This window comes from Aristolochia californica, unplaced genomic scaffold (genome assembly GCF_029961685.1).
Source record: "Aristolochia californica isolate CCGP_79_NKW_82.1479 unplaced genomic scaffold, dmAriCali1.0.hap1 SCAF_5, whole genome shotgun sequence".
In the NCBI taxonomy this organism is placed as follows: domain Eukaryota; kingdom Viridiplantae; phylum Streptophyta; class Magnoliopsida; order Piperales; family Aristolochiaceae; genus Aristolochia; species Aristolochia californica.
Genome location: NW_027182214.1, coordinates 4,133,516 through 4,158,924, shown reverse-complemented (window position 1 = coordinate 4,158,924; position 25,409 = coordinate 4,133,516). Strand labels below are relative to the sequence as shown.

At 35.9% G+C, this 25,409-nt stretch overlaps 3 protein-coding genes across 4 annotated transcripts; 1 reads left to right on the top strand and 2 right to left on the bottom strand.

Moving 5' to 3' along the window:
• The first annotated feature begins 3,428 nt into the window (after positions 1 to 3,428).
• On the top strand, positions 3,429 to 13,593 carry LOC137966656 (uncharacterized). Of its 2 annotated transcripts, none has more exons than XM_068813342.1 (3): positions 3,429 to 3,658; positions 9,367 to 9,480; positions 13,176 to 13,593. In XM_068813342.1, the coding sequence occupies exons 1-3, from the start codon at positions 3,644 to 3,646 to the stop codon at positions 13,299 to 13,301; spliced, it is 255 nt and encodes an 84-aa protein (XP_068669443.1). In that variant the 5' UTR covers positions 3,429 to 3,643; the 3' UTR covers positions 13,302 to 13,593. The 2 variants fall into 2 exon arrangements, with proteins under 2 accessions (XP_068669443.1, XP_068669442.1); XM_068813341.1 differs by having other exon boundaries at positions 13,173 to 13,593.
• Positions 13,594 to 18,938: 5,345 nt separating this feature from the next.
• On the bottom strand, positions 18,939 to 20,135 carry LOC137966396 (uncharacterized). The gene is made up of 6 exons (XM_068812981.1): positions 20,076 to 20,135; positions 19,810 to 19,897; positions 19,546 to 19,702; positions 19,381 to 19,402; positions 19,274 to 19,276; positions 18,939 to 19,157 (listed from the first exon to the last, which is right to left on the bottom strand). The coding sequence occupies exons 1-6, from the start codon at positions 20,133 to 20,135 to the stop codon at positions 18,939 to 18,941; spliced, it is 549 nt and encodes a 182-aa protein (XP_068669082.1).
• Positions 20,136 to 20,139: 4 nt separating this feature from the next.
• LOC137966395 (uncharacterized) lies at positions 20,140 to 20,622 on the bottom strand. Its single transcript, XM_068812980.1, has 2 exons — positions 20,416 to 20,622; positions 20,140 to 20,337 (listed from the first exon to the last, which is right to left on the bottom strand). The coding sequence occupies exons 1-2, from the start codon at positions 20,620 to 20,622 to the stop codon at positions 20,140 to 20,142; spliced, it is 405 nt and encodes a 134-aa protein (XP_068669081.1).
• Between the last annotated feature and the right edge of the window lie 4,787 nt (positions 20,623 to 25,409).

Sequence of the window (25,409 nt, the reverse complement as noted above, 5' to 3'; positions counted from 1 at the left end):
ATAGTCTTTCAAATTTTTATAAAAAATAATTTTCCACAAATATTTCTCTTATAGTAATTTTTAATCTTATGGAAATACTAAAATGTAAATTTTTATATTCTTTGAAAAATAATCCTTTGTTGATGAAATATTTCATTGATAATTATTTATTTATTTATTACAAAAATATTTTCTGGTGAATTTTTATCTATGATTATTTATTTTAAAATGAATTTTTTATTTATTTTAACATGAAATTTTTATTTATTTATTAAAACAATTAATAAAATAAATATAAATCAAACAAAAATAATTGAGAATTTTATTCATCTAACTGAATATACAAAAATTTACACAAAAATTATGTCAAAGCTATAAAATTATATGCAAGAAATAATTAAAAATAAAAATATACAAAAAATAGTGTATTATAATGAAGGAGTATGTTGGGAGGAAGTAGAGCTACTTAGCAAACTATAATACTATCAATGTCAAGATCTCACTATGCACGAATTATGAATAACCTGAGGTTTGGTACCACCCTTGGCTCCAATGGAGGAAACTCCTTTCCATAGCAGTAATCCTCCATAAAAATAAAAAAATAAAAATTATATCATATAGAAATTACTTTTCCTTTAAAATTAAACAATAATAAATGAAAATTCAATTACACATAAGTATATTTTTTAAATAAAAATTAAATACAAACCTAAATTATTTACTTTTATTTATTCACTTATATTTATTATAAATTTAATAAAAATAATTTAATATAAAAAATAAAAAATTAAAGCATCAAATTAAGTAAAATTTTAATTAATGTTATAAATAAATTAAATGAATATATAAAATTTAATTATTTCACCAATTTAAAATTAGTACTATTTTATTTAAATTATAAAATATAGAAATTAATTTTAAATAATAAGTGGAAATTGAGTTGTAAATTTTATTGGCCTAGGTGGCTTCTCAAGAGGGGCTGATTTAAATTTTAAAATTAGAATAATTGTGCTTATATGCAAATTTTAAAAATAATGAAACAATTTAAACACCACAATAGAAGAAAAATAATTTTTTGTTATCAATGTTCCCATATTGCTAATTACAGCCCAAGAACCATTTGTCAAGAGGTTAACCAATACAACCTAAAAGACTAGTCTGTTAAGTGCGGAAGGCGGACCTACTCAAGTGAGGTGGACAAAACACCTCTGACACCCACCTCGCCTATTCTCAACCGCCTCTCACGGGATTCGAACGTGGGATGTGGCGTGCCCCAGAACTCCCGATGTTAAGAGGTTGCCCAATACAACCTAAACGATTAGTCGGTTAAGTGCAAAAAGTCACTGCTCACAAGAGTGGATGGAACCACTCTGACACCATTCCTGAGAAAAATTTCCCTAATAAGCTCTATTAACTAACATTTAACATAAAAGAGATGTCGACTCTCATTTAAGCTTGTGTAATGCTCAAATACACAACTACAAATCTCCCCCTAAAATTACACAACTAGATTCTAGCTCTAGCAAACCTTCCTATTTAGATTTCAGTATCTATAAGAAAAGTAGAAAATACAAAAATAAAATAAAAATTATACCCTTATATTTTAGGTAGACAACTTTCTCCTACGTCTAAATTTCAAATGTGGCCCACAGATTTTCTAAAAATAATTAGTAAATAAATAATTAAAAATTAAAATACTTAATTTTTTTCATATTTTATTACTTTTATAACTTAAAAATTGCCAATCTCATCAATCGACTTTCCCTTTAAAAATTTCTAAAACCCATAAATTCTACACATCAAGGCCATTTTTATTTTTTTCTAAAGAAAGTCGTTACGACGTTTAGAATGGAGGTGACAAAGGTAGTCTTTAATGGCTACCGCAATTCAATTTCATTAGCACATGCTTCTGGTCTTACATGAGCGCTCCTTTGAGTCCCAACATTTCTGGAAGTTCTGCAATGCCCCTCCGATATATCCTTTTCAAGCCTCGACAATCAACAACTAGTTCAAAGCTTCAAATAATGGAAACTCGGCCTCTTCTTATGCAATTCCATTTGATAAGGCAAAAGAATGAACAATCAAGTTACCCAATCAAGAATCAAAACAAAAAATCATTTGAAGATTGTTGCTATGGAGAAGAATTTACACCAATGAGACAAACAAAGATTTGAAGAATAAAGTTTGAGCATCATTAAAAAATCTCAAGAACTCTATCTATGTAAGTAGATACCTAACCGAACTCAGATTCTTCAGCACAATTATGTTATGGACTATTAGGGCATGAAATATTTCAAAACCATGTGTATTAACTGAGTGCATATGAATATTTTACAATGGTAAACTCTCTTAGAGTAGCCTATATCATGGTTAAATGTAAAAAAGTTACACTAATATATGGTATGATTGATTAACCTACATGGGCTTGATTGATATCCAAAATGCAGACAAGTAGAACTTATAAAACATGATCGATCATATCGAATGTTTGCTTGAAAAATGTTATAAAACATGATCGTTCATCTCCTATTGCATGATTAATCATACAAAACTCAACATAGCTACTTCTATAAAATATTATCGATCAATCGTAATGGGTAGATCGGTCATTGAATTTTCGTAAAAATAAAAAAACTTGTTGAATGATGCCCTGATCAATCAATCAATAGGCCTAGGGAACACAAAAAATATAATTGTTTTACATGATTGATTGATATACCTTTTCAATGATAGATCAACACTTTTTATAGCTTTTTGAAAACAGTAAAAGAATAGCTAGTTTGGATCAGAAACATATAAATACACCCTTAAAGAGTTAGCATTTATTGATAATTCAAAACATTTCAAAGGCCTATTCATTCAAAATTTTAATAAAAACCCATTTTGAGAAAAAAAAGTTGTTTATCTTGGAAAATCATATCATTCTCTCAAATCACTCAACATTCCTAGCATTTCTTAAAAATTTGTAGGCTTAAATCTCAATAGAAGAAGGACTATCTTTTTAAAAGAAAGTTGTAAGTTTGATTTTATTCTTTTAATTTTTTTTTAATAGAGGTTATTTAGTACCTTAAAACTAGAAAAATCGGCTTTCTCAAGCCTGAAATCTAGAAAAGGAGTGCCAACTAGAGCCAAAATTTAATTTGTATTGATTTTCTTGGGGAAATATTAAATCGTGAAATTGGGGATTACAATTGGTTTAAAGAAAGCATGAAATCTCTTTGCAGTTTTAAGTTAATAGAGCATATTAGTAGAATTTTCCAATGAAAGGTTTTTGACACACATATATATCTTGGTGCAAAATATATGAAACGGTTATCTCTGCAGTCCGATCAAACAACTATGGCAGCCGTCCGATCAAACAACTATCAGATTAATAGATTATGTAATATATATGTAATAAGATTATTAGTTAGTAATTTTACTTCGATATTCGTACGGCGGCACGAACGCTCCCCTGACCCAATTCTGAAAAAGAAAATAAAGCTGTCAATCAGCCATCCTTCTGTAGGTGTTCTGTTCTATAAGCACTTGCCGATTGCATCAGGGAAACGCTCCATTGCTGTAAGCGCATCCTTCTTTAATTTCTGTTAAGAAGAGACTTCTGTAATTGTTACTGTTTATCTTCTTGTTGAGAGAGGACCCGCAGAATTTGGTGCAGGCGATCATGGAAGATTACGAGGTGAGTTTGTTTTTTCTTCCATCTCTCAACTTCTTCTCCCCCGCACCTCACAGTCTATGTGCATCCTGAGCAAAATAATCTGTTTTACATTCGGACTAGTTAGCGTTGCTATTAAAATTTTATTTACTTTTGTTGTCATTCTTCTACAAGAAACCCAAAAAATCACATTAAAAGAACCGCCTCTGCATAGAAAAACAAAATGGAGACTTTTTCGTCAGTCATTACATAAGAACGAATGAATCATTTTCGTCATGTATCATTAGAATATTGTTTTGAATGTTACAAGTACCGAATCATGGACCTTCCGGTGTGTTGAAGTATATATGGCTCATATAGGTTGGGGGGTATTTATGTATAAGGGTATTTGTGTAATTAATACACAAATACGTCTAGGGTTTTAGTATAAATACTTATGATGTAACCCTAATTGAAAATCAGGGAACTTTCCGGCCGTCGCTCCGGTGGACGTAGGCACATTGCCGAACCACCGTAAATTTCTATGTTCTTCGTTCTTCATTGTCTTCCTCCCACAATAAGTGGTATTAGAGCTGCAGGAGGAGGATTTTCTGGACGAAGGTTTCTGGTTCAGGAACTCCAAAAACAGAGAGAAGGTTTCTGACGTTCAACGACGATGCAGAGAGATCGAGTTCCGGCATTTGGCGACGACGCAGGGAGATCCAATCCCTGAGTTCGGCGACGATAACCTCACATCGCCACTACCGAGGACGCCGTCGGAGATTGCGGGGCTGCTATGAGAAATCTGAAGAGAGAACGTCGCTCGGGACAAAGAAGAAAAAAAAAAAAAACTCTGCCGGTGACATGTTGCCGAAGATGAAGCCGTCGAGGTCTGCGATTTCTCTGAGAAATCGTAGACAGAAGAAACCCGAGTAGATTTTTTTTTTTTTTGAAAAGTCTGACGTCTTTGACGTCGGGATTTTCTGACACCGAGATTGTGACGTGGCGCATCCCTCGAGGGCTGCAGGTGCGTACGCTGAGGATTTATTCTGCACCCAGGTTTCTCACACCGTACTCAAAATCCGGATTTTTCGTACAGAAAGCCCAAGTTAGGCTACGTTGACTGGGGTTTTTTCTGCAAAATTTGACATGACGAAATTCGACGGAACAGGGAATTTCGGATTATGGCAAAAGAGGGTGAAAGACCTGTTAGTGCAGCAGGACATGTTGAGGGCACTATACGGAAAACAACCAGCAGGAATGGACGACATGGATTGGAAAGAAATGGAAGCAAAGGCTGTGGCGACTATTAGGCTTTGTCTGGCTGATGACGTGATGTATCATGTCATGGATGAGGAATCACTGGCGAAAGTTTGGTTGAAACTGGAAAGTCGGTATATGTCCAAGTTGTTGACGAACAAGCTCTATCTTAAGTAGAAACTGTATGGTCTTAAGATGATAGAGGGCTCGGATCTGAGCCAGCATATCAACGTTTTCAATCAGCTCATTAGTGATTTGATGTGAAGTTTGAAGACGAAGACAAGGCGTTAATGTTAATGAATTCCCTACCGAATTCTCCTAATTATAAAAATTTGGTTAGGACTCTGATGTGGGGAAAAAAAACTCTCGAATTGGAGGAAATCACAAGTGCTCTATTAGGCTTTCATCAAAGGAAGAAAGCCAGTGATGAGATTTCACAAGGTGAAGGACTTGTGGTGAAGGGTAACCAGGAACGTGAAGAAACAAGTCTCGGAGTTGATCGAGTAACAACAAATCTCGGTCTAAATCCAGGAAGAGGAAAGATATCATGTGTTTTAAGTCTGGGAAAAAGGGGCACATAAAACAGGATTGTCTAGAGAAAAAAAAAGGGAATGCAGAGAATAGAGAGGGTCCATCAAAGTCTGCGAATGTAGTGGAAGAAGAAGAGTCAGAGAGTGGTGATGGAGATATGCTTTTTGTCTCATCCAGTTCAGATCATCTCAGAGATTCTTGGATTCTGGATTCGGCATGCTCTTATCACATGATGCCAAATAAAGATTGGTTTCACACCTACAAGTTAGTAAACTTTGGTTCTGTTAAGATGGGTAATGATGTTTTATGCAAAGTTGTTGGAATAGGGTGTATACAAATTAAAATGTTTGTGGTGTGGTTAGAATGTTGTGTGATGTTAGACACATACCTGATTTAAGAAAGAATCTGATTTCATTGGGCACTTTAGATTGTAATGGATATAGTTAAAAGTCTGTAAGTGGAATTATGAAAGTTAGTAAAGGTGTCTTAACAGTGATGAAGGGGCAGAAAATATCTGGCAATATCTATATACTGCAAGGTATCACAATTGTAGGTAGAGTTGCAACTGTAGAGTCTGAGTCAGACTGTACAGTCTTGTGGCATATGCAGTTAGGTCATATGGGAGTGTGTGGGATGATAGAGCTTCATAAGAGAAATCTATTGAAGGGTGTCAAAACATGCAAGCTTGATTTCTGTAAGTTTTGTGTCTATGGGAAACAGAATAAGGTGCAGTTCAAGGCAGCCACATACAAGACGAAGGGGATTCTTGACTATGTTCACTCAGATGTTTGGGGGTCACTAAGAGTAGCATCCTGAGGAGGACACATGTATTTTGTGACCTTTATTGATGACTACTCACGAAAAGTTTGGGTGTACTTCATGCAACACAAGTCAGAAATGTTTGCCAAGTTCAAGTTGTGGAAAGCTGAAGTAGAAAACCAGACAAGGAAGAAGATTAAATGCCTTAGGTCAGACAATGGTACTAAGTACACAAATTCAAAGTTCAAGGAGTTGTGTGAGCAACATGGAATTAAGAGACAATTCAGTAAGCAAGTCATCACAACAGAATGGTGTGACGGAAAGGATGAATAGAACTATAGCTGAAAAAGCTCGATGTCTTAGGTTGACTGCGGTTTGCAAAAAACTTCTGGGCAGAAGCAGTGAATATGACATGTTTCTTAATTAACAGATCACCTAGAGCAACACTAGATGGGAAAGTATCAGAGGAGGTGTGGATAGGCAGTGAGGTAGACTACTCTGGCTTGAGAGTGTTTGGTTGTCCAGCCTATGTACATGTTTCTAGTGAGGAGAGGTCGAAGCTTGATGCGAAGTCTAGACAGTGCATCTTTCTGGGCTATCAGAAAGGGGTGAAAAGCTTCAAGCTCTGGGATCAGAAGGCCAACAAGACGGTGATCAGTAGAGATGTGTTTTTTGATGAAAAAGTCATGTTGTAGCGTATTCAGGAAGAAGAGAAACAAGTGCCAAAAAATTGCAACACCAATGAGCATGTGGTGCAGGTGGAGCTAGAGAATCATGGTAGAGAAAAAGGGTACTCAACATGCAGAAAGTTCTAGCTCAGGTGAACAACATCATCACCGTATAGGCACAAACAAACCCAAACACACTATCAAGCCACCTACCAGGTATGGTTTTGAAGATTTGGTTTCTTATGCGCTTATTACTAGTAGCGGGGATCCTACTACTTTTCAGGAGGCAGTACAAAGCCAAGAGAAAAGTATATGGATGGGTGCTATGGTGGAGGAGATGGAGTCTCTGCATAAAAGCCAAACATGGGAGTTGGTGGAGTTTCCCAAGGGGAAGAGAGCGATAGGGTGCAAATGGGTCTATAAGAAGAAAGAAGCAGTATCAGAAAAAGAGGGGGAAAATTCAAGGTTCGTTTAGTAGCAAAGGGTTACTCACAGAGGAAAGGGGTTGACTATGATGAGGTCTTCTCCCCTGTGGTCAGACACACCTCCATCAGGGCAGTGTTGGCGTTAATAACACATTCGGACATGTAGTTGGAGTAGATGGATGTAAAGACAACTTTCCTACATGGTGACTTGGAGGAACAAATTTACATGGTACAACCAGAAGGGTTTAGTCACCCTAGACAGGAACATTTGGTCTGTAATTTGAAGAAATCACTTTATGGGCTGAAGCAGTCTCTGAGGCAGTGGTACAAACGATTTGATTCTTACATGATCCGGATTGGCTACAAAAGATGTGAGTATGATTGTTGTGTATATGTGAAAAACCTTGATGATGATTCTTTTATTTTTCTGTTACTTTATGTGGATGATATGTTGATTGTTGCAAAGAGTATGAGGTCAACAAGTTGAAGACTTTGTTGAACAGAGAATTTGACATGAAGGATTTGGGTGCGGCCAAAAAGATTCTTGGGATGGAGATTCGTAGGGACAGAGCTTCCAAGAGATTATGGCTATCTCAGCATAGCTATGTTGAGAAGGTGTTGGACAGGTTTAGCATGGGTAATGCAAAACCAGTAAGTACACCTTTGGTGAATCATTTTAGATTGTCTACCGCTCAATGCCCAAAGACAGATGATGAAGTTCATGACATGATAAAGGTCCCATATGCCAGTGCAATGGGGTGTTTGATGTATGCTATGGTTTGTACGGGACCAGATTTGGCACAAGCTGTCAACGTGGTTAGCAAGTTTCTTTCAAATCTGGGTCGACAACATTGGGATGTAGTCAAGTGGATTTTCAGATACTTGAGGGGTACTACAGATTATGACATCATGTTCAGTAGACAACAAAGTGTTCCTTCAGTTGTGGGATATGTGGATGCAGACTGTGCAGGGACTTGGATGACAGGAGGTCTACCACAGGTTATGTATTTATTCTTGTGGGAGGACCTATTTGTTGGAAGTCTATGGTACAATCTATAGTTGCACTATCTACTACTGAGTCAGAGTATATGGCAGTAGTTGAGGCTCCAAGGAGGTTTTGTGGCTTACAGGGTTGGTCAAGGAGTTGGGTGTTCAGCAAGGTGGAGTTCAGTTGCATTGTGACAGTCAAAGTGCCATTTATTTGGCAAAGAACCATGTGTATCATGCGAGGACCAAACATATAGATGTGAGGTTTCACAGGATCAGGGAATTGGTTTCATCAGGTGAACTACTGCTTGAAAAAGTTCACACTTCCGAGAATGCAGTGGACATGTTGACAAAACCTGTTACTACAAATAAGTTCAAGCATTGCTTGGACTTGATAAATGTCTTCAGTTGCTGGATGAGAGACGGTCCCGACCTGTTGTTCCAGGTGGAGTCCTAAGTTATGCTTTTTTTTTCTTAAGGGATGAATATTCGCCAAGGTGGAGATTGTTGAAGTATATATAGCTCATATAGGTTGGGGGTATTTATGTATAAGGGTATTTGTGTAATTAAGACACAAATACGTCTAGGGTTTTAGTATAAATACTTATGATGTAACCCTAATTGAAAATCAGTGAACTTTCCGGCCGTCGCTCCGGTGGACATAGGCACACTGCCGAATCACCGTAAATTTCTTTGTTTCTTCGTTCTTCATTGTCTTCCTCCCACAACACGGTGTTTTTTGCTTGGGTCTGAATTGTTCCTAGCCTTCTTCTTATAATTAGTGTTATCACCCGGATATACTTGAGTTTCTAAATATAGAGATGTTAGAGTCGAGCAATTGTTTCTCAATTCCTGTGATGGAGGGGTAGCTAAGATCCAATTGTTTACAAAACATTGGAGTGTCTTTTCCTGCAAGGGTGATTTTGTGTAATTCGAAGCGATTCATCACCTTTAGATAAAATTAGAAACAGTTGTACTTCATCGTTTCGTTTGAACTTATGGAGTAGATTTCTGTAGTAATCTGAAGAACGGTTGCCGAGTCTTCTATTATTTGTAATTATCGTCTTTTTTTTAAATGATCTGTAATTATCATCTGACCATACAAGGTTGTAATGAATTGCAGATTGAAGAGAAAAAGCAAGCTGCTGCTGATGTTTTATTCCATTATTCACAATTTGTCATGGTTTGCATTGGGGAGGGTGTTCGTCCTTGTGACTTAAGGTTGCATCTAATGAAGGTAAGCATTCAGTTACTCAAGTCAGAGTTGTGACTATTTTCTTTATTTCTTGGTTGCCTGATATGTATGACAAAATTAATGTGGACGCAGCTGCAACTAGTCTAGTCACTTTTTTTTTCTAACATTAATTTAAACAGGTTCAGTTATCTTCTGGACATTAAATCTAATTTTAACTAAGTTCAGCTAACTCTGGAATTAGATAACAAGCTTAGACATTGTGGTCATTAATAGTTATGACTGTTGCAGTCTTGGAAGCAAAATCAAGTTCATCGAGATTGCTGGAATTGTTAGTTGTAGGTAAAGCTTTCAAAATTATTTCACTGTTAAGCTTCAACTTTGGAACTAAAAATTGTTTCGTCAAAGAGATGTTTGTTTGGCTTATCTGAGTTCCATTTACAGAGTTGTTATTAAGCCAACAAAAAATGGGCATAGTTGCTGTTATACCAAAAACAGACAGGCATGGTGCCTTACCAGGGAGGAAAAGCACGTTCTCCTCGGGTGAAAAGAAAATGGCATTTTTGTTGGTAATTGGCTGCAAGAGAGTCACTGAGGGAGTGAGAGGAATGGTCTAAGGTGAAACGATCTACTATCAGATGGAGAGGTGATAGACAATTTTCAAGCTGTGACATAGAGGATGTTGTCATGTGGGTAGATTAAGGTGTCTAGTATGGATTTTGTAAATGCCAAATTGCGAAGCAAAGAAATCATTTCTGTGAATGGAAGATCTAACTTTTCATTTAAAGCCTGTTAAATCTTAGGAATGTTGTATTAGGACTTCAGTCATGTTCTGGTGACTCAACACCAACTCCTACTCTTTTCACTCTTTGAATGCATGATACCTGCACAAGAATCTCTTGTTTGGATATTGAGACACATTTGCATTTATTTCTGCTAGGACATGGGTTAGTTTCTTGTTGTGTTAGCATTCTGAATGTATGCTTGTGTCTGTGCAAGTCTGTCACCACATGAGAGACCAACAGAGTGATTGATTATTCTGTCAGTGAGGGAAGGTGTTCATAATTTATTATCCACAAAAACCTTTGGTTGCTCTTCAAGGAGAAACTAGAGAAGAAATCTAGCCTCCAGGCTTAAGTTTGGCATGGTGAAAGGGTTGATACCTCACATTCTCCATTCATTCTTTACACCAGGGTTTCATAACTACATGTAAGGTTCAGTGTTATTGAACATGAAAGGGAACAAAAAAAAGCACTGAGGCCCCTTTAAATATAGAAACCTTAGCAACAGAGTTATCTTTCATATGATTGCTGGGAAATATTTGGAAACGTGCTCAAGTATTTCACCTGACTTAGATGTTTTCTGTTTATTTGTCCATTTCAGCTGTCTTAACTTTTTTGGTTTTCTTAATGTGTAAAAAAAAATACAAACTTCAAATTTCAAAGTTACAACAAAGAATAAGGTATCTTGTCATTTGTTTAATTTTGTCAGAGAAAATTGGTGGCTGAGCATTCAAATGAAAATTACATTCTATAAGAAGAAAACTACATCTGCCGTGGGTTTCAACCCCAGGGGAAAGGCCTGGCGATGACAATAAAGTTGAAGCTTATAAATTCAGTAGTTCAGGAGATACAAAATTCAAGATCTGCTCGTTGTGAAGGATGGGATCTTAGCCATCTCATAAAAGTTTGCCACATTTCTTTGTCTGTTTTCTTCCCTCTGCAAATGATAAAAGCTGCTCAGCAGACAGCCTCTTGATTGTGTAGTGCTAGAAACATCATGCCACCCATTCTGTCCACTTTCTGCACTGGTAAATGAATTTTTCCAATGGCTAGCAATTTACTAAGTTGGATTCAGTTTTTATGAGACATAAATATAGAATGAGTACTTTTTCATGTAAATGAGATGAATATTGTTAAAGTTTGGTCTAGGTTCATCTCAAAATGACAGTGAAAGTTAAGAGGCCTCATCCCAACAAGTAAGCATTGTGTTTCTTCCAAGCCAAAACCTATGTGAGACTATTCTCCCATATATTTAACAACTAGCGTGAGACGTGGAGCACATACAACTCTAGATAGGAGGCCTTTTTTCTTTTCTTTTCTTTTAAAGAATGAGAATGAGAAAAATATAGAGAATTACAAAAGAGGGTAGAGGCCAAAGAAGCCAAAGACATAAAATTACCTGAAATCGGCCAGTATATAGTTGAATGTCTCACCCAAATAATGTGTTGTAGAGAAACTCCATTCCTAGCGAGAGAATTGACAATATAATGTGTTGTAGAGAAAGTACGTTCCTAGTGAGAGAATTGACAATATAATTTGTACTTCAGAATTCATGCTTATAGGCAATAGAAACACCATGATACAAATTTCAGATCTCTCGTGGAAAGAAAGTAAATGCCATGGAAATCTTTATGTGAAGAAAACCAACTAATCATAACAGTTGAATCTCCTCTTAATGAGAGACAAGGACTGCCCATACAATCATAATCCATGAAGAAGAGCACAAAGTTCTGCCATCGTAGTGTCACAAAAACGAAAGGGATCAGAATATACATGAATAATCATGCTTGAAAGTCACCAAAGACTCTCCCACTTCTGGTTGGGCTTGGATTCCTCTACTGCTCCCTTCAAGATTGAATTTTAACTCACCCTCTCGAGGAGGGGACCTTTGAACAACTGAGACACTTTTTCAATAAGGATAAGCAGCCGTATCTTTCCAGTGCTCCCTTAGGACCTCACCATGAAAATGCTGGAAGGTACTTACAAACTCAAAACTAAGTGTAGTGTATACTCATTTACCCTATAAATCGATCTAGCTTTATTCTAAAAAGTCCTGCTATTTCTTTCTCCCTACTGAGTCCAAGCTACTGCAAAAGCTATCCGCATAACATCTTTCCTGGACTTGGAAGTGGTATCTTAAATTACTGACCAAAACCAGTAAGCGTTTGGGAAAGACAGGTGAAAGAAGAATTTCTGCAGCATGACATCCTAAACAGAATAAGCCAAAGGGCAGTGAATACATATAGAAAGAATCCTCTGACTTGAATTATTGCAAGTTTACAAGCAAAATTATGGTTACAATTAAAGTTATATTCTTAGAAGAACAGTCATTGAAGCTTAGTTCATTGAACCTCTACACATCAGTTTCCAATAATGAGAAGAAACTGTGGAAGTCCTAGAGGAACAAATATGAATTGGAATTAACTAACATAATAAACCTATGTTAATTCAATTCTTCATTGTAAAGTGGGCCTTAAGCCTACATGGCATCTTAAGAGAATTTTTACAGTTGTATTGTACTGGATGCTTTGAAGATTAAAAGGGATACCAATTAAGAAAAAAATTCTAATGAATTAAAATTTTACAGTTGTATTGTAGTAAACCCTTTGGAGGATTGAAGAAAAGGGATTCAAAATAAGCAAAATTTCAATGAATTGAATTTGTTGACATGTAAATTATTGGGAGGTGAATTTACAGAAACCGATAAAAATTATAGTTTAGATCCTCATCCTCAAGAGAACTCTACTCAACACGGCATATTAAGAGGAATTTTAGGAGTTAATGTTGAAGTGGACCCTTTTAAAGAATATAATGAACTAAGGAAAAAAACTAAAAAATGAATGAGAAAATTTCTTTATTCGTCCACCTGTCTGCAAGTGATGGCATGATTATATTATAACTGTCCAATAAGTGTTCTGTATTATCTTAAAGTTGATTAAATTGCCCTTTGTTTAGGAGATTTCAAGCATGCCATCTTCTCTAAAGAAAGAGTCAGCTCACACAGCAGCTTCTGAATCAGCAGCTGAAGGATCTAGGTCAGGCTTCTTCAGAAGAGATAAACCAGACCGCTCTCAGGCACTTTAACACAATATGATGTGATAGAATTGCAGCAAAGAGGATCGCGACATCAGGGACTTTATGCTGTTCAGACTGGTGGTCGTCAACAGTTTGCTCTCACCTTGCCTTCTTCAATCTTTCGTTCAAGTTAAACATTATGAAAACAGTTAAGGTTATATGAGACTAAGCGTTGTGTATATATTTGTTATCATCTCTTCACGAATGCATGGATGCCAGAAGTCAGTTGATTAAATACTTTTTTTCAGGTGCCACGGTTTCATTTGGTGAATTAAAATCAAATTTGGATTTTACTCTAGAATCTGGAAAGTCATTGTTGATTTTCAGAATGTTACTTGCATTGATACTGGACATGCTTAGGAGGGGAATTCATTTGTATAACTGTAGTTCGTGGCAAGATTTTCTCAATTCATTGTTCGTTCAGTCTTGTTTGCTTTTGGACGCCTCCTTGGAGGGGCTTTCAGATTTTGGTGGTCCCCATAGTTCCCGGTGAAAAAGTAGAAAATTGAAGAATAGAGGAAGAAAAAGAGAGAGAGAGGGGGGGGGTGGGCTTTCAGATTTTGGTGGTCCCCATAGTTCCCGTTGAAAAAGTAGAAAATTGAAGAATAGAGGAAGCAAAAGAGAGAGGGGGGGAGGGGTAGGGAGGGGGGGAGGGGTAGGGAATGTGTAATCAACCCCACTTTAGGAGTGAGCATCTGGCCAGGTTTCGTGGCGAACCTGATCCGATCCGAGCCAAAAACCATGGGTTCGGGTTTTGGGTTTCACCCCATGGATCAAGCAATGGGGCTGGAAAAAAATAGTTGAATTTTAGGTCGGGGATGAGTTTTCTCAAACTCGACCCACGGAACGAGACGGGGACATAAAATGGGGAAGAGACGCATTGAGGATGGGGTGGGGATGTATCGGGTTTACGAGGACGAGGCGGGGATGGGTTAGATTTATGGGGATATGACATGGATGAATTGGATTTACGGGGATATGGCAAGGACGGGTCGGATCTACGGGGATAGATTGGATTTACGAGGACAAGATGGAGATGGGTCGGGGTTAAATTGGGGTTATGAGGATCGGACTATGGGGACGGTTATCCGGTCAGGTTTGACATTTTGGGTTCTTTTCGAGTTTTTTTGGGTTCCAAGTTTTGGGGTTGTGTTCGGGTTTTAGGGTTGGGGTTTGGAGTTAGGAAACCTAAACCTGAAGCCTTGGTAAATGTATTATTGAGCTGGTCAATTGAGAGTGACAACTTTCCTTATCACAACATCTTGAATAAGATGACAATTTACTTTTACATATTTGGTTTATTTGAGAAATATTGAGTTAATTGCAATGAATATTGGAGCTTCATTATCACAATACATAGTAATGTCCTCTGTAGTGGGAAAGTTCAACTCATGTAATACATACATAACCTACATAATTTCACTTATTGTATGAGTCATTGTTTTGTATTTTGCTTCTACACTATAATAGACTACCATATTTTGCTTATTACTCTTCTAACTAATCAAATTTCTACCGACTAATACACAATATCTAGTGGTGGACTTCCTATCTAGATTTGACCCTATATAATTTGTGTGTGAGTATCCCTCTATCTGCAAATGACCATATGGCTCAAATAACAAAACTTTTCTTGATGCCCCTCCAAATATTTTAAGATTCTTTGAGCCACTTCCAAATGCATTTTATGTGGACTCTCCATTAACTAACCATACTTCCAGAAAATGAGATATCAAGATGTATAACTGTAGCATAAATTAGCTTTCAACTAACCTCCAATACATAGTTCTATCTTTAAGTTCAACACTACTTTTGCCATGGAGATCATGGCTTGCTTTTAGAGGTATCTCTATAGGTTTAGCCCTTGGTAAAACATTCTCCTATAACATGTTTGATAACATATTTCTTTTGGTTAGGATAATCCCTACCTTATTTCAAGCAACTTTTATCCCAAGGAAATACTTGAGCAACCCCAGATCTTTAGTTTAAAATGCTTAGCCAGATGTTCCTTTACTTGTTTAAACCCTTTGGTCATTTCCTGATAGAACTATATGTGCTACATAAGCAATCAATGCCACAACTAGTGAATGATCGTTGTGGCTTTTATAAAAACCAAACAACATAATTACATTGCTGAAATTGTCAAATTACATTGCTGAAATTGTCAAACTATGCTTTGAGACTGCTTGAGTCCATAAATTGCTTTTCTTAACCTATATACTTTCTCATTCTCCCATGAGCAATATACCCAGGAGCTTACTCCATATAGACTTCTTCTTTTAAATCACCACACAAAAAAAATGATTTTATTGTGTAGCTGAAATAAAGGACAACCTTGATTCACAACCATAGAATTAAGGATCAAACTAGATGTCAAACTATGTACGAGAGAGAAAGTCTTAAACACATCTACTTCGTATGTCTGAGTATACCCCTTGGCCAACAGTTTGGCTTCATTACCAATCAATAGAGCAAATGACAATATATTTCATAGTGTATTCCCAGTGGCATCCTACAACTGCAACATTTAGAGGTGGGTCACAAATACCCATGTACCCTAATGGTGCATGATTTCCATCTATACATCCAGAAATTGCTCCACTAGGGATATAATAGTAAGACAAAGATAAAGCAAATATTTTAAACGGACCAGACTAGAAATCAAATGAAACAAATTGAGAAATAGGATATCTAGTGGACTTATAAGCCCCTTTACAAAGAGTAATAGGAAGGTTCAAATCACTTATCTTATGAGTTGCAAATGTCGAGGTGTTGACAAAGGAAGTGGAGAGAGAACCAGATTGTGAAGTTGGGTCCAAGGCTCATCCCAAATGACTAGTCATCTTAGGAAACCTCCTTCCAACTAATAAAATTAACATCTTTATATTCACTAATCCCTGTGGAACTATTCCTTACACTCCCCCTCATGTGTAGACCTTCTTTTGTGGTTTTACGATAATTTGGGTGGAGACCCACATATGAGTACTTGCTCTGATACCATGTGAAGTTGGGTCCAAGGCCCATCCCAAAATGATTGGCCTATTTAGGAAGTCTCTTTCCCAATTAATAAACTCAACATCTTTATACTCACTAATCCATGTGGGACTATTCCTTAACATAGATAAAATACTCAATTTTCCTCAAAATAACCCAAGACAAGAACCAAGGAAGAAGCAAGGAGGGACATAAGAAGAAGGAAGGGCCACACCTAGGAAACTAGTAGTGATACACTTTTTCTAGGTGACACACATGCATGAGAGATGTGGAGCTTGAAGGGTAACAAGGGTTTTTGCATGAGAAGACAACTCAAGGATAAATCTAGAATCTTAAGAGGTTGATCTAAAAAGTGTTACTTTCCTCCTTTTGAAAAATCTCTAGATATATAATTCTATTTTATTTATTAATTTACTTGAATCTCTCTTTAACTTATGTAATTTTTCCTTGATTTATATAATTAGGGGATCCTAATTGATTGAGGAGTTTCCCCAATAATGCAATGGTAAAAGTATAAACAGATGGTGTTGGTTGAATGGAGATTTAATCATCTTTTTCAAAATCTCTATTGTCTTTCTTTTCCCTCTCTAATTTGTGCCATAGCACCTCTCATCTCTTTTCTCATTTCCTTCAAGCTGTCACTCTTATATCCTTCTCTTCCTCTACTTCTCTTTTATTCCAATCCTCTTAACATCTCTCTTTCAACTCTTCCTTGCACTTTTTTGGGACCTTTTCTGTCTCAACCATTAACTGAATAGGAGACCAATTCGACTAGTCTACAAATTTGATGATTTATCAAATTATGTTATACACAAGAAGCATATTTTATGTGGCAATATTATACTTGAGTAAAATATATTCAAGTTTATTTTCTGATGCAACTAGTTTTGAGTGAATTTGATCACTCTGTAAAGAGATGTCCATATTGGAGTTGACTAGGGTCTTGTAGCATAACGAAGAAAATAAAACAACCAAAAAAGATTCAAGGTGAGAGCTTTACATACCAAATTAAGTACAAATTAATGATCTTGTGAGTCTACTTTATGGAGAAACAAGCTGTTTGGTGTTTAGAGCTATTGTTAGAATATAGGGTTTCATCATTAGAAGGCCTAGGGTTTAGAAGAAGTAGAAGAGAGAAGAGAAGGCAAAGGAAGCAAGAAAAGTGGGGACAAATTTAAGAGATGAGACTAGGGTTTTTTAGGGGGAAAAGAGAGCACATCTTGAACTCCCCCCCTTAATTCATATTTATAGATGGAAGGGTTGGAAGCCCTAAACACGATGGAGAAAAAGAACTTAAACTTTGACATAGTTACACTCTATACCACTCCTTCACTTAATTACATAGAATGTCACTCATACTTTTTTAACACTCCCCTTCAAGCTGGTGAAAAACATTAAATATTCCCAACTTGGGACACCTATCAGAGGGATCTTGTAGCAATAGCCTTCGTAAAAATATTTGTTAGTTGGTTCTTGGAGGGTATGTCCCGCATTGATATAACACCAACTTGTAACTTTTCTCAAACAAAGTGGTTGAGCCAGAATAACACAAGATGTTCTCTTATCAATGTTCCCTTATTAGTATTCACCGCCCAAGAACTTGGGCTTGGAAAATTTTACTAATCTTAGCTCTATTAACTGGAATTACATAAAAGAGATTGCAACTCTCTTTTAGACCACATGTATGCTAAAATACATGATTACAAGAAATCTCTTATGAGATTTGGCTGGATTTTAGCCCTAGCAAACTTTCGTATCTAGATTCTAAGGTTCTTGATGAACCTCTCAAGTAAGATGAAAAATTACAAAGACAAGAAAAGCTTACACCCTTTGATTCTTGGAGAGTCAACCTTCTCATTTTAATTATCCAAGTCTCCAACCTTGATGTACACTTTGAAATGGATTTGGAGCTTGACTAAGTGAATTCAAGGAGTTGGTTTTGAGAAGAGTAGAAAGAATTTGTAAATAATGCTTTTCTCTCTCTAAAAATTAAACTTATGATTGGATTTGCATGGTGAAATGCTTTGAATGTTGTAGGTATACCAATAAATAATCATTAACTTCTCAAAGGCACATTTGGTAGGGTATTTATAAGCTCCCAAGTCCAACTAGTCGTTATTTGCCTGTTTACAAAAGGTTGACATCTCATTGATTGATTAATGTAAAGTGAATGATCGATCAATCGAATGTAACAACTATATTTCTTTTTTCAGAAATGGCTTATTGATTGATTGGTATGATTGGTCAATATTTTACTGTTGGGCCTAACAAGTTAAGTTGATCAATCAGTGTCATAAAGTTCCAAAAATTTAAAGTTGTACCTCAATTTTGAAAGGTTGAGTCTGCTCTCTTTACTAGTGTAGAGTCTTGTAAAATTTTAAGCTACTTGGACTCTAATACTCAGTTCTTTATTTCTTCTCTTATGTGTGCTTCTTCAAGATGACTTAACATTCTTTTGAAGCAAAATGACCAAATTACCTCCTACAATCATATAGTACCTTGAGGTGGACTTCCTATAATTAGGAGAACTTGCTCAACCAGCATCTGCAAGGCCCTCAATGTTAGTATGTCCATGGGATTTAAACACTATACTTGACTTGGATTTTTCTTCAAATATTGAAAAATTCTCTCCAAAGCCATCCAGTGAGATTGCTAAGGTCGTCGCTTGAATTGACTGATAGCAATAACTGAATATGGTATATCTGGTCTTGTAACAATGAGGTAGATTAATTTTCCAACCAACCATTGAAAATGACCAACATCAACATGACTTCCAACTTCAGCACATAGTTTAACATTTTCCATTGGTGTATAAGTTGGTTTACACCCAAACATCCAAATTTCCTTTAAGAGATCAAGTACATACTTTCTCTATGATAGAACAATTTCGTAATTGGATTGAAGGACTTTTAGATCCAAAAGCTAGTTGATAAGTCCTAGATCTTTGGTCTGAAATTCTGAAATTCTTTGTTCAAGTCTTTCTTAACTTGCTAAATACCATTATAGTCACTACCAATAATGATAATATCATTAACATATACGACCATGAGAATCTTTCCATGTATTGTGTTTTTGGTAAACACTAAGTGCTCACTTTCGCATCATTTGAACCCAAGCTGAGTAACTACATTGGTGAATTTATCAAATCAGGCACATGGGATTGTTTTAGTAGGGGCTAGTCTTTTTTAATCGAAAGACTTTTCCACATTAACCACATAACTAGGCGGTTGACTCATATAAACTTTTGTTACCAGATCACCATTTAAAAAATGCATTCTTAACATCCAATTGTTGTATAGCCCTTCTAAAATTAGCAGCCAGAGAAATAAGAGCACGAATTGAATTCATCTTTGCTACTGAGGAGAATGTTTCATGAAAGTCAATACCATAACATTGAGTATAACCTTGCTTTATACCTAGCCATCATGCCATTAGGATTATACTTGATTGTATAGATCCACTTGTAACCAACCCCTTTTTTTGTGGGTGAAAGATTTGTCAAGTCCAAGTTGAATTTCTATACATGGCTTGGATCTCTTCATCCATAGCAGCTTTCCACCTTGGATCAACTGAAACCTCTGTATAACTTTTAGGAACACGGGAAGATGATACTACAAACAAAAAAGAAACAAAATTGGGAGACAAATGGTGAGTGGATACATAATTGGAGATGGGATGAGAAGTGGATGGAGCTCTAAGAATAGTGGTATGAGGTTCTTTACAAAAGGCAATGGGTCTGGTTTCATAAGGTGGTCCAAATCACACTAGAGAAGAGGGGGGAGAGATTACTTCAGGGACATCATAAGGCTCCATAGGTGGGTGGTCAATAGTCAAAGAGAGGAATCTCATGTGGCTACTCATCATATGAAAATTGGTGATTCACTGGCACATTAGGCTTGGGCATCCTTGCAAAAGGTGTAAAATCGAGAGGAGAACTAGCCGTGAAATATGACTCATCTTCAAAGAATGTCACATTAGCTGAAACAAAGTCTAGCTTTAGAATTGGTGGATAGCACACATACCATTTATGATATTCGAAGTACCAAAAATACTGCACTTAATTGCTTTGGGGGTAAATTTATTGTGATGGGGACTTAAAATTATGAACGAAGGAGGTTCAATCAAATACTCGAGGTGGCAACAGGAAAGGCGATGAGTTATGGAACAACTTGAAAAAAGGTGTTTGGCCATGTAGAACAATAGAGGGCATGCATTGAATTAAAAAAAAACCAGTGAGAACCGCATATAACCAATCAAATCGAGGGACATTCATAGCAAACATAATTGTCTTGCCTACTTCAACAATATGTCTATTTTTTTCGTTCAGACATACCATTATGTTGGGTTTGTAAACACGTGAAGACTTGTTAATAATACCGTTTTGTTGATGTAGGATTTGAAATTGAGAGGAAAATTACTCTTTGGCATTGTCTGATTTGAATATTTGGATGTTTTTCTGCAACTGAATTTCTAGCATGACATAAAACGAATTAAAGATGGTAAATTCTTTAGTTGTATATTTCATAAAAAATAACCAAATAATTCTCATATGATCATCCAAAAAATAAGAAAATACTTAAACTGAGTAATATTTGGGACATTGTTGATGACATTAAAGTGGTATATCATGTAATTATGAGAGTGAGTGGCATAAGTTGTAATTGGTTATAAGTTGAAAGTTATTTTTTGGCTTGCTTATGTACTAGGGAATTCAAGCCCACCTATATAAGTAATATAGTGAGGGGGAGGAGAATCATTGGGCTCTTCTCTAAACCCTAATCTTTACTGCAACTTGTGCCTCTCACAAGTTCTCTTCTCTTCATCCTCTCTTATCTTCTTTCTTCCTCCTTCTTCTTAAATCTAGTTCCTATGGATGAAACCCTGGAATTTAACATGGTATCAAAGCTAGAATTCTACGGTTTAAATCAAATCTAACCATGTTATGCAAGTGTAGAGAAAATGAGTCTCAAAATCATCCTTCAAGCAAGACAAGGTTCGATCAACTTGAAGAAAGGAAGAGGTTGAAGTCAATTAGTATGGTCTCTCTTCAATCAGCTAAGTTTTATTCTATGTTTTACATTATGAGGGATCAAATTGATGTCTTTGAAAGTTATAAATTCGTTCATGATCAAGCCAAGTCAATTCTAAACAAAACAAAAAACTTTTTTCTTCAAGTTCCAAGGCATAGGCCCATGTTGATAGTGTGGTTCATGGCTTGCTCTTTTTTTTTTTTTTTTTATGACACAAATTCTTCAATAAAATTTCAAAAAATCCTATGAAAGTTCTCCTTGAGTTCAGTCTTTCTGAAAAGGCAATTGATCAATTAATCCATTGAACCCTAAGTTACGGTTTGAGGAGTTGTTTTGGAAAGTAGTCCATAGTTCAATTGTGTTTCGGACCACTTTCATACCACTTTTTATTTCGTTTTTCCTTGGATAATTAACAATGATTGTTGGCCAATTAGCGTTCTGGTTTAAACTCTAAAAGGAAAATAAAAAAGAAAGAAATAAGGGAAGCCATACTCGTATGCCTATAGGCTGAGTTTATTCTCTTGCTTGATTGCCGAATTCAATGTGTTGTTAGTGTTGTTTTTGCATCCCTTTGCATCAAGTATTTGTTCATTTGATTCAACCTTGTCCTCTACCATCTAAAGCTCATTCAAGAGTGCTGTTTTCCAGATTTTTTTTTGATTCATCATGTTTGAATTTTCGAACTCTCCTTCTTCCTCCTCTATATATGCTGATTTCACCAAAGGAGATCCCTTGCAAATTACTACAATTCCACTAAAAGGGTTGAATAATAACTAGTCTTGGTCTCAATGTGTAAAACTGATAAGAACCTCCGCAATGTCTTATCTTCTCAATCCCCAAAGAAAGAATTAAGGTTCTTCTAGGAGAGAGAGAGAGAGAGAGAGAGAGAGAGAGAAAGAACAAGCTTGATCGATTTTTCCTTCAACCAAAACCCCTACTTATACTCTTTCCATTACACGTTTAGGGAAATTCCTTAATTAATTAGGTTTTCGAATTACATCAATCAAGGGAAGAATACAAAATCAAATGAGAGAATCTAGGAAAGTTCTAAATCAATTACAATTTTATATTTTAGAGATTTTTTAACAAAGGAAAGTAGAAATTATAAGAATCCATCAAAAGAAGGGAGGACTCCCATTTCTTCCCTTCACTTTTAACCTTGTTTCCTCTTTTGCCCTTGAGCTCCTATGCCCTCATGCATGTGCATGGGTCGACATGTGTGTTACCTTATTCTCTTGCTTCTTCTTCCTTGTTCCTTGACTTTTCGGAATTTTGAGGTTCCTATCATTCCACCCCCTTGAAGATCAACCTTACCCGCAAGGTTGAAAATTCAGAGAGTGAAGAAGGAAATCATCCTCACACATTCCCACGTGGCTTCTTCCAGTGGGGTTTGATCCCATTGAATGAGTACCGTGTAAGCGTGAGACATGTCATACTCAACGTTTCTTCAATATCTCCAATGGAAGAGTGGTTGTTGCGGCTTCGATGGATGGCAAATTGGTAGAAATGGTTGGTGATTCTCCGAGTCGCTTATTTAGTTGAGAGACGTGGAATACCGGACGGATGTTAGATTCGTCTAGTAGTTATAAACAGTATACCACTTGCCAATTCCTTGGAGCACTTTGAAAGGTCCAAAAAAAATTGGAGCAAGTTTATGATTCCATCTAGCATCTAGTGATTGTTGTCGATACGGTTGAATCACCTAGGAAAAACTTGACTTCCTTGTGTTTGTGGTCATGTTGACTCTTCATGTGTTGTTGCACTAAGGCAAGATGATGCATGACTATTTTCAAGGTCTAATCTTGATCTAGCAAGATTGCTTTTAGAGCAACGATATGTGTGGTGCGTTTCACATATGATGAAATGATCAAGGGAGGTCTGCCATATACAACTTCAAAAGGAGACATCTTCAAGGAAGAATGATACAAAATGTTGTAAGAGTATTCTGCCCAACAAAGATAGAGGCTCTAGGAAGATGGTTTGTCTCCTACGAACCCGCACAAGTAGGTCTCTAAACATCAGTTTCCCTAGAGGATTGGCAATGGCTATGCTAGAATCGAAGTATAAGATAAGTTTGATGTCTATAAACAAAGAAATATGATGGCACAAGCCATCCTGTATTCTATATAGGATGCCACTTTTCAAGAACATTGGACCAACTCGCACGCCTCGCATAGGCATAAAGGGGTCACCTACTTACACTTTTGACCCCTTATATAGGGGGTTTCCCTAGAGGATTGGCAATGGCTATGCTATAATGTATTTGAGGGACCTAGGTTTCAGGTAATTAGATTTAAAAAGGTTTTTTAGAAGTTTTATTTTTTTTACTTTTCTAATATGTAATATTATATTACAGAGTCATTCCCATGTACATGTCAAGAAGTTAGAAAACAAAATGTTAACATACTATTGTATCAAAGTCTTTTAAGTGCATATGAGAGGAGATGTTATGTATTTAAATTGAAGTATTTTTAAAATTTTTGTTATTAATATAACAGATTTGTGAGGTGATAATTGCTCAGAGATTTAGCAATTCAGGATCACCCATCAGTTAGTATGGGTGGACTGAATGGTTCGAAATACAATATGTAAGTAATAACTTAATTTTTTTTATCATTTATATGCTTTATTCAATACAAAAAGTGATATTATAACTTTGACTTATTCTTCTGAATAGGAAGACATGCAATAGATAGTGCAAGAGGCATAGGAGGCTCGTCAACCAGTTGATGAGTGTGCCATCGTGTAGGTCATACAAAGGGTTAGGTTTGGCAAGGCGATGGGTTTGGCTCAACCACTTGTACCCAAGATGCTTGGACCATCCTCTTCTCACATGCATCTCGGGGACGAGTTGCTTTAGACTTCAGTGAGTTTGTATCAAACTCAGAAACAATTGAGATGGACTTATGAGTAGCTGTGGGATGTACACCGCGAGAATTAAGAGTCTCACTGAGCAACCAAAGAGTGACTAAACTCTTTATGAGTCGACTACGAGGAAAAGATGAAGTCTATGTAGTTGGCTCTTCAAAATGAGATGCATTGATTCTTTCTACAAAGGCAGACTAAAAGTTGTTCATCTTTGGATCCTCCCCCAAACCTGCCCTCGAATTGTTTATAGTTTTTTGTACAATTTGTATTGTTTTTTTTATATATACATTTTTCTAGAATTTTTACATTTTTTTAGTTTTCATATATTTTTTTATACATATTTTTATAATTAATTTGATTATAATTTTGTATATTTTATTAATATATTTTTCATCTTCACAATGAAAAATATAATTTAGATAATAATTATATATATTCTTTAAAATACCTTCTACCAGTTAAATTTTCAATTACTGGTAAAAAAATAATTTTGATGGTCTATCGATGAATTTAGAAATTCGTTGGAAGTATTTATAATCTCTTATAACGAATTTCTTGGTTTGCTAGCAGAAAATTGGCATAGTTTGAATTCTGCTAGATAATTGTTTACTTCTCTTGATGAAAAACCCTAAAGCCAGTGAAAGTGCTTCTCAAAAAACGCAAAAAAGAAAAAGAAAAAAGGGGAATTTTAGGATATTACCCAACTTTTTAACATATTGGCAAAAATACCTAACTTTGACTCGTCAATTGCACATGTGTACAATCAAAAGTGACATGTAGGATTCTACCGATTATGTGGTGCCACATCATCATGATACATCAGCACCCAATGAGTCAAACGACACGTCATGTTCAAGACACATCATCATCCATTTAGGAAGACACATCATTAAATGACACAAAAACCATCGGGGTTAGTTTAGAATATTACATGGCAAACCACATCATCATCCATGTAGTACATATTGTTTTCGATTTAAAATATTTATTAATAGAAATTTTTTTTGAAAAACTATATTAGAGTTTAAAAATAAAATATATTGATACACTTTTTATTACCTTATATTTAAAATAAAATAATATAAAAAGTATATTAATTAATTAAAAAATCTTACTTTTACCTATTTAACACTTTTATTATCGATATAAAATATTTATAAACTGAAAAAGTATTTGAAAACAATATTTTAGAGTTTAAAAAAAAATTATCAATACACTTTTTATT